Source organism: Schistocerca piceifrons, chromosome 1, assembly GCF_021461385.2.
Source record: "Schistocerca piceifrons isolate TAMUIC-IGC-003096 chromosome 1, iqSchPice1.1, whole genome shotgun sequence".
Lineage (NCBI taxonomy): Eukaryota > Metazoa > Arthropoda > Insecta > Orthoptera > Acrididae > Schistocerca > Schistocerca piceifrons.
Window position 1 is genome coordinate 264,315,455 of NC_060138.1, and position 13,362 is coordinate 264,328,816.

Consider the following 13,362-nt stretch of genomic DNA (forward strand, 5'->3'; position numbering starts at 1 on the left):
AGTGGGGAACGTCTGATTTACACTGAACGAACCTGCCGTTTTGTACGCTCAAGATATCCAGTTGATTACTTTCAATAAATGGGCTAACACGGTCTTACCAACAGATCTCCGGTCTTCCCCATGTGATCACCGAAAATTAACAATGATTACAAATGTTTTCAGGAGATCGACTGACAATTTTCGTCGCACCGAGACTTCGAAATTGCTTCACTGCCTTATGGAATTTAAGTTAAGCTCAATTTAATCAGGATAGAACAGTATTGAACTGTGTGAATGTGATAAGCGTGCTTTGTGAATGAAAATTCCCTTAATATACGCATGTTTTTTACTATCCTGATCAGTGAAGGTAAATCAGGCCGGTGTGAGAGAGGTTTTTAAATTTCAGATCCCACAAAAAATATATAGGTCGGGAGAGTAGAGGAGACAGGGGGAAAGTAACAACCAGTAAAGAAAAAAAGTCGGTTTAAATTTCGTAGAGCTCTTTAATCCTTGATGTGGCTTGAAATACAAGAAGGTTTTATTTATGCCTCTAACTCTGGGGCCATACGTTTGTAGACTATACTGTGGTCAAAGTACTTCACTGTTTCTTCTCTGGGCCGTAACAGTACAGTTGGTGAAACTGAAACAATGTTAAAAAGTCATTAGAATAACTGTGTATGTTGTGTACGTTGACAGGAAGGCGGCTACCAGCCTTAAGTCCAGAGGGATCGCTCCGAAGATGCGGTGCGCCGGACGGAGACTCCGTACCAGTAACAAGAAGTGGCGAAGCTCCTTTGCATCCGGGCTGGCGGTGCGGACGTCTTTCAGACGCCTGCACACCGTGGCGGCGATCGACGCCTGCGCCTCGTAGAGTGCGTGTGAAGACACCAACACTGAGAGCAACAGCGACGTGTGCCACACGAGGAAAACGACCTGCTGCAGCTGGTGGCCAGAGCACAGCAGGAAGCAGACGGTGTGCCACGACGTGGAGACCAGCAGTGTGCCTGTGAACACCGCCAGGAAGCACTCGTGGGCCGCCAGCACCTCCTGGGAGGCGCCGCACACCGCCCTGTAGACTCTGCGCAGAGCGCGGAAGTGAGCCGCGCCTGGAAGCGGCCGCTTCACTGCCCTCAGCGTCCCCTCCAGGCATCGCAGGTCATTCGTCACCAGCATAACTAGTATAATGTACTTTGAGACTGCAGCCAGCATGACACCTTGCATAAGAAACATAGAAGCTGTAATGTAAAGACCTCTTTTCTGCAATACATTCCTCACTACAATGCACAGAAAGGGAACAAACGAAGTTACGTATAGAGGTTTGCAGCCAAATGTCACGCGTTTATTAGACGAGTGCTTTAATTCCAAAATTTCAGTGTCTCGATAAGACAACAGGCTGAGTATTCTCTGGTATCTGCTGGTATTAAAGAAGAGATCTGTAGCTACAGGTACAACGGCCATCAGACAAGCTGCTATCGCTGTCCCTGTTAGCCACAAGAACCTAAGGGCAGAAATGTGCTCTTGACCGACGGTCAAGAAGTGTACCACATTTACTGATGCAGCCAAACACAGGACAAGAATGATTGCGGCGTACGCTACAGTGCAAGGTGATCGCCGCAGACAGCAATCTGTAGCGTCCACTGTAAAGGGGGTGAGGCCGATAATCCTGTAGACGGCGTGGTATGGAGCAGCAGTTCGTAGCAGACCACGTCTGTTCATGGTTTCGAGATATTCTTCCCCACAATGGAGACCGTTCAAGTCTGTAACACAGAATACATTTGACTTACAGTAATCAAAAAGTGGCTAGTCTGGTAAACAAAAAGTGAATAGTCATATCGTGGTATTAAGTTACCATGGACGAGCCAATCATACAATGTTAAGGTTTTTAACATGGCTGTCAATCAGCGACTGTTGTATAATACAAATGGTTCAAATGGCTCTGAGCACTATGGGACTTAACATCTGAGGTCATCAGTCCCCTAGAACATAGAACTTCTTAAACCTAACTAACCTAAGGACATCACACACATCCATGCCCGAGGCAGGATTCGAACCTGCGACCGTAGCAGTCGCGCGGTTCCGGACTGAAGCGCTTAGAACCGCTCGGCCACGCGGCTGGCTAATACAAAATTTTGAAAAACACAGCCCTCAGTCATACCAGATTCAAAGGTTATTTCGGATTAAATACAAATGTAATATTGCCTTTTCTACAAATAACAACTTGAGAAAAAATGTCATCCATAATTTAAAGTCAACTACTAGCCCTCTGCAGAATTCTGGTGTCTACAAGACTCCATGTGACACTTGCGGTGCTTATTATATTGGTCAAACAGGACGTGCCTTTTCAATTCGCTGTAAAGAACATTTTCTGAGGGAAAACGGTTCGTGTGCCCCTAATTCTTCTTTTGCCAATCACCTGTTAATCACAGGGCACTCTCCTAAAGGGGTTGAGAAGCTGGAAATTTTGCATACTGAAAAAAGGGCGTAAACTTGATATTTTGGAGGAGCTGGAAATTTTCAAGCATTTACTTGCGAATGACGGACTTCTTCTCAAAGAGCAGGTGCAGTTGCGCAGAAGAAGTTATTTCAATGGTATAAAGCCGCTGCTTGACGAGACCTAACATTCTGATGTACTACTTCTTGCAGATTCAGAGATGCCTTTTCTTTCTAATTTTTACTGCTCATATACGTAAATTAAAAAAAAAAAAACTTTTTTTGTTTTATAACGTATCTATTATAGTAAGCAGTGATGTAATTTAATGGATTATTTCGTATATGTCTTCTTTATGCATTTATTTTGGATGTTTTGTACTACAGCCAGTCATTCATTAGTTGTATTTTATATCATGTTGTATCCCGCTATTGTCATTACTTCATGTACACCGTTCAGGTGTTTGTTTATTTCCCTCTCTGCAGTTACGAGAGATGTTTACAAAATCGCTTGCTTTACCAATTGGCCACCAATGGCGGTATTGTCTTGAAGTTGCCGTGGTGCACAAATCACTTGATGTTTCAGTTTTGTGTTGACTGTAGCAGAGGACACATGGCAGCCCCTAGTAGTTTGCACCTCTGTTGCATTTTATTTTAATTCTGACTATCTGATGCTGTCAGGTATGACCACAGCTTTCGTAGCTTTTGGTACGTTATGCTGTAACATTTAGTTTTAATTTTGTCCGGAGGTGTCCCTTGTGACACCGAAACCTAGGTTACAAATTAATTGTGTTCGCGACTGAGGGCTGTGTTTTTCAAAATTTTGTTTCATACAATGGTTGAGGTACGACAAAAAAAAAAGAAGCAAGAAAGGAAAGAGATAGCGTTTAACATCGAGTCGATGGCGATGTCATTAGAAACGGAGCGCGAGATCAGATTGGAGAAGGAAACCTACGTTCTTTTTTTTAAAAAAAAAAAAATTGGCGATTCCGTTAAGCGACTTAAGAAAATCCCAAAATCTGTACTACCGACAAATAATTGAATACGAGTCCAGTGACTTATCTCCTCGACGATGAGATAAAGCACTTTTTGTCCTGACTTAGGAATGTGTGGTTCATCTGTAAAGGAGACCGCATATAGGACGCTAGTGCGACCAGTTCTTGAGTACTGCTCGAGTGTTTGGGATCCTCACCAGATCCGGTTAAAGGAAGGTATCGCTGCTATATTTGTTACTGGTAGGTTCTAACAGCACGCAACTGTTGCGGAGATACTTCGGAAACTCAAATGGGAAGGTAACGTTGTTTTCGAGGAACACTATTGAGAAAATTTGGAGAACTGGCATTTGAATCTGACTGCAGAGCGATGCCACTGCCGCCAACATACATTTTGCGTAAGGAGCACGAAGATAACATACATGAAACTACGGTTCATACGGAGGTATACAGACAGTCGTTTTTTCCTTCGCCCTATTTGCGAGTGGAACAGGAAAGGAAACTGTTAATAGTGGTACAGGATACCCTGCGCCGTGCACCGTACGGCTGCTTGTGGAGTATACATGTAGATGTAGATACAAATGTAGATGTATACTTCTCCACAAATCCAGGTCAGATTGGACTTGCCTAAACTAGTTTGAAGGATATTATCCAGTATCTGTCAGGGTGGAAATAAGTACAGTTAATTCAAAATCTGATTTTTTTCCTCGAACTAGCGAGGTATTGTAGTAAGGAATGTAGGAACCCTTAGGGCTTAACATCGCGTCGAGGAAGTGGTGAACGGACTCGGAGTCCAAGTCTGGCCACAATGCCTTAACCACGATCGTTATTGGAGTGCATACAACAATTATCTCGTATTCGTGTCAACCAGGAGCGCAGCACTTCCTGTCATCTTAATTTAGATTGTCCTTTGTTTCGCTAAGTCACGTGAGACGAATGCTGAGATGGTTCCTTAAATATGGCGACGGTAAACAGAAGTCCTGCTCCGTCTTTGTAACGCTAAAGTTAACGAAATGTTATATCCTAACCTCTTTTCTTATTTTTTAAGTTTTTGAAAATATATAGCAATTTCTGTATAGTACGGAAAGCCAAATGTAGCAGTGAACTGGAACGATAGATACAGAAGGCAAAGACGAAAATGATAAATGGTAGAATGGAGATTAGTTACTTGTTAAAACTAGAAACTGGGCGAGAGCAGTACAAAAGAGTAATGATTGCGCTACTGAGGAATTAAACTTCGTCCGAACAGGCCATTAAGGCCTAACGGTACCGACCGGCCGCCGTGTCATCCTCAACCACAGAGGTCACTGGGTGCGGATATGGAAGGAGGGGCATATGGTCAACACATTGCTTTCCCGGCCGTGTATCAGTTTATGAGACCGGAGCCACTACTTTTCAGTCAAGTAGCTCCTCGGTTTACCTCTTAAGGGCTGAGTGCACCCTGCTTGCCAACAGCGCTCGGCAGACCCGATGGTCACGCATCCAAGTGCTGGTCCAGCCTGACAGCGGTAAGCAAAATTATAAAATACTGTTTATTAAAATAAATTTTGGAAAAGAACTGGTGCTAGTGACGAAAGTTTCTTGAATAAGAGGACATTATTGGTAGCAAATATTAAGACAGAAGAGAGAGAAATTTTATAGAACAGTAATTATAGGCGCAAGATTGCATAGAAATGAAAAGAAGCCTGATGTATAGACAAAAAAAAGAGACCTGTGACGGCACAGAACGATGCTAAAAGCCAAATAAACAAGAAAATGACTAAACGAGACAGAACACAAAGGAAAGAAATCTGTTACGAAACCTTACCAGAAAAAGAGAAGAACAGGCATTTGTTCGGTCAGCCAAAAATAGTTAAACCTGGAAGATTCGTCAAAGGGAGACTTTAGGCCAGAAACAGATTGGAATTCGTGTAAGACATTATCGGCGATGTTGTTTCTTGCATGTAAGCATAAATAAAATGAGCACTATCAGGTAGGAAGAGCCTAAAAGCAGAAAAAAATTACAAAATAGTATCCTTTTTCAAAACATGCTGCTGAAGATTCAGAATCTCAACTTCAATTTCGATAAGTGTTAAGATAAACTCTAAAAAACAAAAGGAACGGAAACCGACCCAAGATGGCTTGCTATGGAAGGAAATGGCACTCCACACCATCACTCCTGGCCGGCGGGCCATACAACAGGCGACAGTCAAACTGGTTGGGTGTGTTTGGGGTTAGGATGTTTTGGGGAAGGAGACCAGAAATCGAGGTCATCGGTCTCATCAGATTAGGGAAGGACGGGGAAGGAAGTCAGCCGTGCCGTTTCAAAGGAACCATCCTGGCATTTGCCTGGAGCGATTTAGGAACATCACGGAAAACCTAAATCAGGATGGCCAGACACGGAATTGAACCGTCGTCTTCCCGAATGCGAGTCCAGTGTGCTAACCACGGCGCCACCCCGCTCGGTGTGTCAGACTGGTATCCCACCGCTGTCTGGAGTGTCTCCAGAAGCGTCTTCGCTGGTTTTCGGGCTCAGTACGAAGCGGGCCTCGTAACTGGAGGCAGTTCACCTCCAGGCAATGATATCCCAGGAGAGATGTACTGGGGTACCGTTTCTTTTCATAGCACTTTGGTATCATCCGAGGCCCATACACCACAGCAGTGCGTCGTCGATATTCTACGCAATATTTTGTTACCGTTCATTGGAAGCCATCCTGGCTTACATTTCAGAAAGATAATGCCCGCCCCCACGCGAGGAGAGTTTCTACCGTTTATCTTCGTGCTTAGTTTTCGAGTTATTTAAGAAAAACATACAAAAGTGACCACCAAAAGCATTCCCGCTCCCACCGGTCATAATTTCTAGTGTGTTGTTTGTGGCCCTCCCTCCTACCAGTGTGCAAAAGTTTGCGGCTGCACGAATCGTTTCCCACTTTCGACCTTTTTTGGTCTTTATCATTAAGCCACCAGTTTAGTCGAGCACCTACCAATTGTAAAACTGGTATTAATGCAAATTTTGCCTAACACATTTGTAAATTTAACAGCACAAAATAAACAGCTACATCGCTGTATTCGTCAGGTTTTCTGATCATCTAACTTCTGTGCTTGTATGGTTTTGAGTTCGGATCGAATTGTCAACGTAATTAGTCTCAGCATAACGTTTACGTCTTCGGTTCATTATGCTCAAGGGCACGTTTGAATTAGTAATGTTAAAGAAATAACCGACAATGCTACTGGCATAACAGCACAATGATTAGAGGCAAAGAAGGGTCGGATATCGGGAATAGTTGGTGTTGTCGGAAATTTTTGTACGATGGTAGGAGGGAGTGCCACGAACAACATTCCAGAAATCCTGACCGGTGAGGGATGAGGTGGGGGTAGAGGAGCGTTTGAAGCTCCTTTTGTACATGTTTCTTGAATAACTCAAAAACTGTGACCTCCAGCGGAAACGTGTCCCAGTACAAAACTTGACCACATTAAATTTCCTACAGGAAGCTCCTTTGTACATTTTCCGTAGGACTAATAACTTGCCCGTATCGAACAGGAGAATATGAAAATCCCGCGTGTGGCGTTTGAAGGCCAGATATGGAATCGTGGTTTGTATAAAACGACATCGCTAGGAGCAGCTGAATCACCTTGTATAAGTGAAATGAACTAAATATTCAAGTTAAAGATATCTTAAAAAATTTTAATGTGCTTGTTTTCTTCTGTACAGGACAGCAAGAGTGGATTAGATGTGGTCATCCAAATCAGTTGGGTTTCTTGAAATAATGAAGTAGCAGATTCAAAAAAAGAACACCGAATGGTTTATTCACGATAAAAAGGGCGTGTATTGTGTATTGAACCGGGGACCTAGAAACGACGGAGATGCTTCGTCCCGCCGTAGCCCTCAGTGGTTCACAACCCCACAACAGGCCACAGCAGTCCACACCAACCCCACCGCCACCCCACACCGAGCCCAGAGTGCGGTTCGGCCCCCAGTAGACAACCCCCCCCCCCCCCGTCCCCCCCCTGGGAACGTCTCATACCAGACGATTGTAACCCCAGATATTTGCTTGGTTGAGTAATTATGGTGCTCGCATACGTGGAGACAGTGTTTGTACAGCAGTCGCCGACATAGTGTAACTGAGGCGAAGAAGGGGAACCAACCCGCATTCGCCGAGGCTGATGGAAAACCGCCTGAAAAGCCATCTGCAGGCAGGCCGGCACACCGGACATCGCCGGGCGGATTCGTGCCGGTCCCCGGCACACCTTTCCGCTCGGGAAGCAGCGCGTTAGACCGCCCGGCTAGCCGGGCGGGCTGATAAAAAGGGTGAACTGAGGCATCTGGAGAGGCAATCAGTTGCTTGGAACGGTGGCCACTACAACCGGAGTACTGGAGATGGCATGGAAATGCTGAAGAGGACTATGTTAGGGGGTCAGAGGATGGCAAGCAGGATAGCAAAGCAAAGCTCCGTCCCCTGGCTGTCCGCGTCTGGTGCAGTGCTTAATTCTCCCTCACACCCCTATTGGCCCGGGACTGCGAACGAAGTCCACCTAAAGCGTCCCCCGATCAGCAGTCCTTACCGTCTGAACGACAATGGGTCAGCAGCACGTGCTGAAGCAGTGACTGGGCTGTGAATGCATACACAGCATCTCAACTCGAAATAAAGGAATGGATGCTGTCATATATATATATATATATATATATATATATATATATATATATATATATATATATATATTATTTTCTATCCCTAGCCGCTCCAAGCGGGTAGCTACTGTAGACTTTGTGTCATCGTATGTTGTGATTATACCATCATGTTTTGTGGTGAATACCTTCTGTTGCTACAGCAGCGTTATCGTAGTGCTGCGACCAGAAACACTAAGCAGTGATGGTTTTTCTTTGATATATTTCGTAAGTTGAAACATCCAACCAGAAATTGTAGATGACTGATGATAAGGTCCGAATATGAAGGCTTGAAACGCATTGTGTGAGTGTACTGAATTCGATAGTCATTGGCTGCGGTGTGCATCAGTAGTGCCTTATACAACGACAGAACATAAATGACAAATAAATGAATACATAAAAATCTTATGAGACCTGCGCCACACATTAACTTGAAAAACTGGGAGCAGACGCTATATTCTTGCCCACTAATAACTCTCATTGAAATTATTACCACGTCTAAAACGATCAATATTGCAGCATAGCAGTGCTTCAATTATTTTCGAAGAGATGGTATATAGAAATCGAATAATTACTTTAGATTTGCCTTCACCAGAACTGGAGGCGCAGCTGTATGTCTACCTGAGAGTTCTGGAACGCTGTCGCCGAAAGAGAGCAGGCGATGGGCCCGGGTGTTATTTAATGCAGCGGAACCTGCATGAAATATGCATACGACTGTTTCGCAGACGGGTGCGATAACTTGAGAAGATTGCGTGATCGCCCTATATCAAAAAGCAATAATAATTTTCATAAGTTATCATCTACCGCAGAAAGTGTCACATGTTCTGTCAGATACAAAAAGGAAGTTCACTCACTTGATAACATCGAGCTCGCTTATAGCAAGTATTAATTTTTATTTTGTTCCATATACCTTTTTTGACCAGAGAAGTTACATAATTTTTAGATTTTAGCAAGGGCGTTAAACAAGCGAGACATTTGTATGTCATATGCTTGTATATTATTAAACAATTATTATAATAATTAAATCAGCCGTTGAAGCCAAATTATTTAAGTGGTTAAGCCTCTGGGCTCATATCGGGACGAGCCGATATCCAATCTGTGCTAAGTCTTGGACTTTTTAATTTCCCATGCTGTCCCTGAAGCGCTGAAAGCGAATGGCAGGCTGAGTCCTTCGAAAAAAGTCGAGGAAAGTATGTTTCGTCGTTTTCCAACATGAACTATCGCTCCGTCTATGATGGGCATACTGCCGGCGTGACATGAAACCCGAATCTTGTAAGGTAAGGGGACCGCATCTGCTCGTCATCATCATCATCAATTTCTGGTGCGTGCGTGCGTGCGTGTGCGTGTGTGTGTGTGTGTGTGTGTGTGTGTGTGTGTGTGTGTGTGTGAGTGAGTGGGCGCTCAACGGCAAGGTTATCAGCTATCATTCACCCACTCCCACCTCACTCACGTTGAACCACACAAGCACTCTACTTCAGATTCCTGAAGACAACTGAAAAATGGTGGAAGGTCCTGCACATGGGATTAAAACATATGTAAACCCATAAAAGAGCTAAAAAAAGTATAGGGAAATGTAAAATGTAAAAAAAAGGGAAATTTTATAGGTGCTCAGCCAGTTACATAAATTTCTTGGCGGGTGTCGAGCGAGGCACGAGACATTTATGTTAGTGTTGATTCCCGACAGCGGTTGGCGCAACGGAAAGAGTACAGAATACTAATCAAAGGGTCGTGGGATGGAACCCCAGTGCGGACAATTTTTTCAAATTTTACATTATTTACACTGAAAATAAACCACAATCTTCAATATATCGCAATTCTTATTTTTCCATAAAATGCTTGAAAACCCCCCCATGAGCCACGGAACTTGTCGTTGGTGGGGAGGCTTGCGTGCCTCAGCGATACAGATAGCCGTACCGTGGGTGCAACCACAACGGAGGGGTATCTGTTGAGAGGCCAGACAAACGTGTGGTTCCTGAAGAGGGGCAGCAGCCTTTTCAGCAGTTGTAGGGGCAACAGTCTGGATGATTGACTGATCTGGCCTTGTAACACTAACCAAAACGGCCTCGCTGTGCTGGTACTGCGAACGGCTGAAAGCAAGGGGAAACTACAGCCGTAATTTTGCCCGAGGGCATGCAGCTTTACTGTGTGGTTAAATGATGATGGCGTGCTCTTGGGTAAAATATTCCGGAGGTAAAATAGTCTCCCATTCGGATCTCCGGGCGGGGACTACTCAAGAGGACGTCGTTATCAGGAGAAAGAAAACTGGCGTTCTACGGATCGGAGCGTGGAATGTCAGATCCCTTAATCGGGCAGGTAGATTAGAAAATTTAAAAAGGGAAATGGATATGTTAAAGTTAGATATAGTGGGAATTAGTGAAGTTCAGTGACAGGAGGAACAAGACTTCTAGTCAGGTGAATACAGGGTTATAAATACAAAATCAAATAGGGGTAATGCAGGAGCAGCTTTAATAATGAATAAAGAAAAGGAATGCGGATAAGCTACTACAAACAGCATAGTGAACGCATTATTGTGGCCAAGATTGACACGGAGGCCACGCCTACCACAGTAGTACAAGTTTATATGCCAACTAGCTCTGCAGATGACGAATAGTTTGATGAAATGTGTGATGATATAAAAGAAATTATTCAGATAGTGAAGGGAGACGAAAATTTAATAGTCATGGGCGACTGGAATTCGATAGTAGGAAAAGGAAGAGAAGGAAACGTAGTAGGTGAATATGGAATGGGGGTAAGGAATGAAAGAGGAAGCCGCCTGGTAGAATTTTGCACAGAGCGTAACTTAATCATAGCTAACACTTGGTTCAAGAATCATGAAAGAAGGTTGTATACATAGAAGAAGCCTTTAGATACTGGAAGGTGTCAGATTATATAATGGTAAGACAGAGATTTAGGAACCAGATTTTAAATTGTAAGACATTTCCAGGGACAGATGTGGACTCTGTCCACAATCTGTTGGTTATGATCTGTAGATTAAAACTGAAGAAACTGCAAAAATGTGGGAATTTAAGGTGATGGGACCTGGATAAACTGACAGAACCAGAGGTTTTAGAGAGTGTCAGGGAGAGCATTACGGAACCATTGACAAGAATGGGGGAAAGAAATACAATAGAAGAAGAATGGGTAGCTCTGAGAGATGAAATAGTGAAGGCTCAAGTACGTAAAAAGACGAGTGCTAATAGAAATTCTAGGGTAACAGAAGAAATATTGAATTTAATTGATGAAAGGAGAAAATATAAAAATGCAGTAAATGACGCAGGCAGGGAGGAATACAAACGCCTCAAAAATGAGATCGACAGGAAGTGCAAAATGGCTAAGCAGGGATGGCTAGAGGACAAATGTAAGGATGTGGAGGAGTGTATCACTAGGGGCAAGATAGATATTGCCTACAGGAAAATTAAAGAGACCTTTGGAGAAAAGAGAACAACTTGCATGAATATCAAGAGCTCAGTTGGAAACCCAGTTCTAAGCAAAGAAGGGAAAGCAGAAAGGTGGAAGGAGTATATAGAGGGTCTATACAAGGGCGATGTTCTTGTGGACAATATTATGGAAATGGAAGAGGATGTAGATGAAGATGGAATGGGAGATATGATACTTTGTGATGAGTATGACAGAGCACTGAAAGACCTAAGTCGAAACAAGGCCCCGGGAGTCGACAACATTCCATTAAAACTACTGATGGCCTTGGGAGAGCTAGCCCTGAAAAACTCTACAATCTGGTGAGCAAGATATATGAGACAGGCGAAATACGCTTAGACTTCAAGAAGACCAAAGAAAGCAGGTGTTGACAGGTGTGAAAATTACCGAACTATCAGTTTAATAAGCCACGGCTGCATAATACCAACACGAATTCTTTACAGACGAATGGAAAAATTGGTAGAAGCCGACCTCGGAGAAGATCAGTTTGGATTCCGTAGAAATGTTGGAACACGTGAGGCAATATTGTCCCTACGACTTATCTTAGAAAATAGATTAAGGAAAGGCAAACCTACGTTTCTAGCATTTGTAGACTTAGAGAAAGCTTTTGACAGTGTTGACTGGAATACTCTCTTTCAAATTCTGAAGGTGGCAGGGGTAAAATACAGGGAGCGAAAGGCTATTTACAATTTGTACAGAAACCAGATGGCAGTTATAAGAGTCGAGGGACGTGAAATGGAAGCAGTGGTTGGGAAGGGAGTCAGACAGGGTTGTAGCCTATCCCCGATGTTATTCAATCTGTATACTGAGCAAGCAGTAAAGGAAGCAAAAGAAAAAAATCGGAGTAGGAATTAAAATCCATGGAGAAGAAATAATAACTTCGAAGTTCGCCGATGACATTGTAAGTCTGTCAGAGACAGCAAAGGACCTGGAAGAGCAGTTGAACGGAATGGATAGTGTCTTGAAAGGAGGATATAAGATGAACATCAACAAAAGCAAAATGAGAATAATTGAATGTAGTCTAATTAAATCGGGTGATGCTGAGGGAATTAGATTAGGAAATGAGACGCTTAAAGTAGTAAATGAGTTTTGCTATTTGGGGAGCAAAATAACTGATAATGATCGAAGTAGAGAGGATATAAAATGTAGACTGGCAATGGCAAGGAAAGCGTTTCTGAAGAAGAGAAATTTGTTAACATCGAGTATAGAGTTAAGTGTCAGGAAGTCGTTTCTGAAAGTATTTGTATGGAGTGGAATGAAACGTGGGCGATAAATAGTTTGGACAAGAGGAGAATAGAAGCTTTTGAAATGTGGTGCTACAGAAGATTGATGAAGATTAGATTGGTAGATCACTAATGAGGAGGTGTTGAACAGAATTGGGGAGAAGAGAAATTTGTGGCACAACTTGACTAGGAGAGTTAGTGAGTCAGTGAGGTAGCGTGTAGTGCTCGAGTCGCTTACTCATTGCAAGGAAAATGATGGAACGGTTGGCGCAGCGCTACTGCATCAAATTTTGCCAGAAGCGAGACGGCAACCACGTGAAAACCATTCAGAAGACCTTTGTAGCGTAGAACCACATTCCTGTGCTTCAACAGATGCCTTATTCTCCTGATATGGCCCCCTGACACTTCTGGCTGTTCGCCAAACTCAAGAAGCCATTGAAAGGAACGCGATTTCAAACAGGAGAGGACATTATGGCAGCAATGACAGCAGAGCTAAACTATATTCCGCAAGAGGCTTTTTCGGCACGCTTCCAACTACGGCAGAACTGCTGGATGCAGTGTATGGAGTCCGACGGGAACTACTTTGAGGGTGGTTAGGTGCCCAACGCTCCAGGTAAGCCAGTTTTTTTTCCTGGGCAAAGGTTGGATACTTTTCTGATAG

The 13,362-nt window shown here is 43.5% G+C and overlaps 1 protein-coding gene across 2 annotated transcripts in view; it reads right to left on the reverse strand.

The window, feature by feature from the left end:
• Window positions 1–462: 462 nt before the first annotated feature.
• LOC124793848 (UDP-glycosyltransferase UGT5-like) overlaps window positions 463–13,362 on the reverse strand; it is a 76,553-nt gene continuing 63,653 nt past the window's right edge. The window contains exons 5-6 of one of the 2 annotated variants that reach the window (XR_007016581.1): window positions 748–1,736; window positions 463–619 (exon numbers count right to left, since the gene is read on the reverse strand). Coding sequence is in view for 1 of the 2 variants with exons in the window: in XM_047258053.1 (XP_047114009.1) it covers window positions 1,478–1,736 (259 nt within the window). In the remaining variant the exon portion in view is untranslated. Of the gene's footprint in view, window positions 1,737–13,362 lie in introns of both variants that reach the window. The other variant, XM_047258053.1, reaches the window with a different exon arrangement.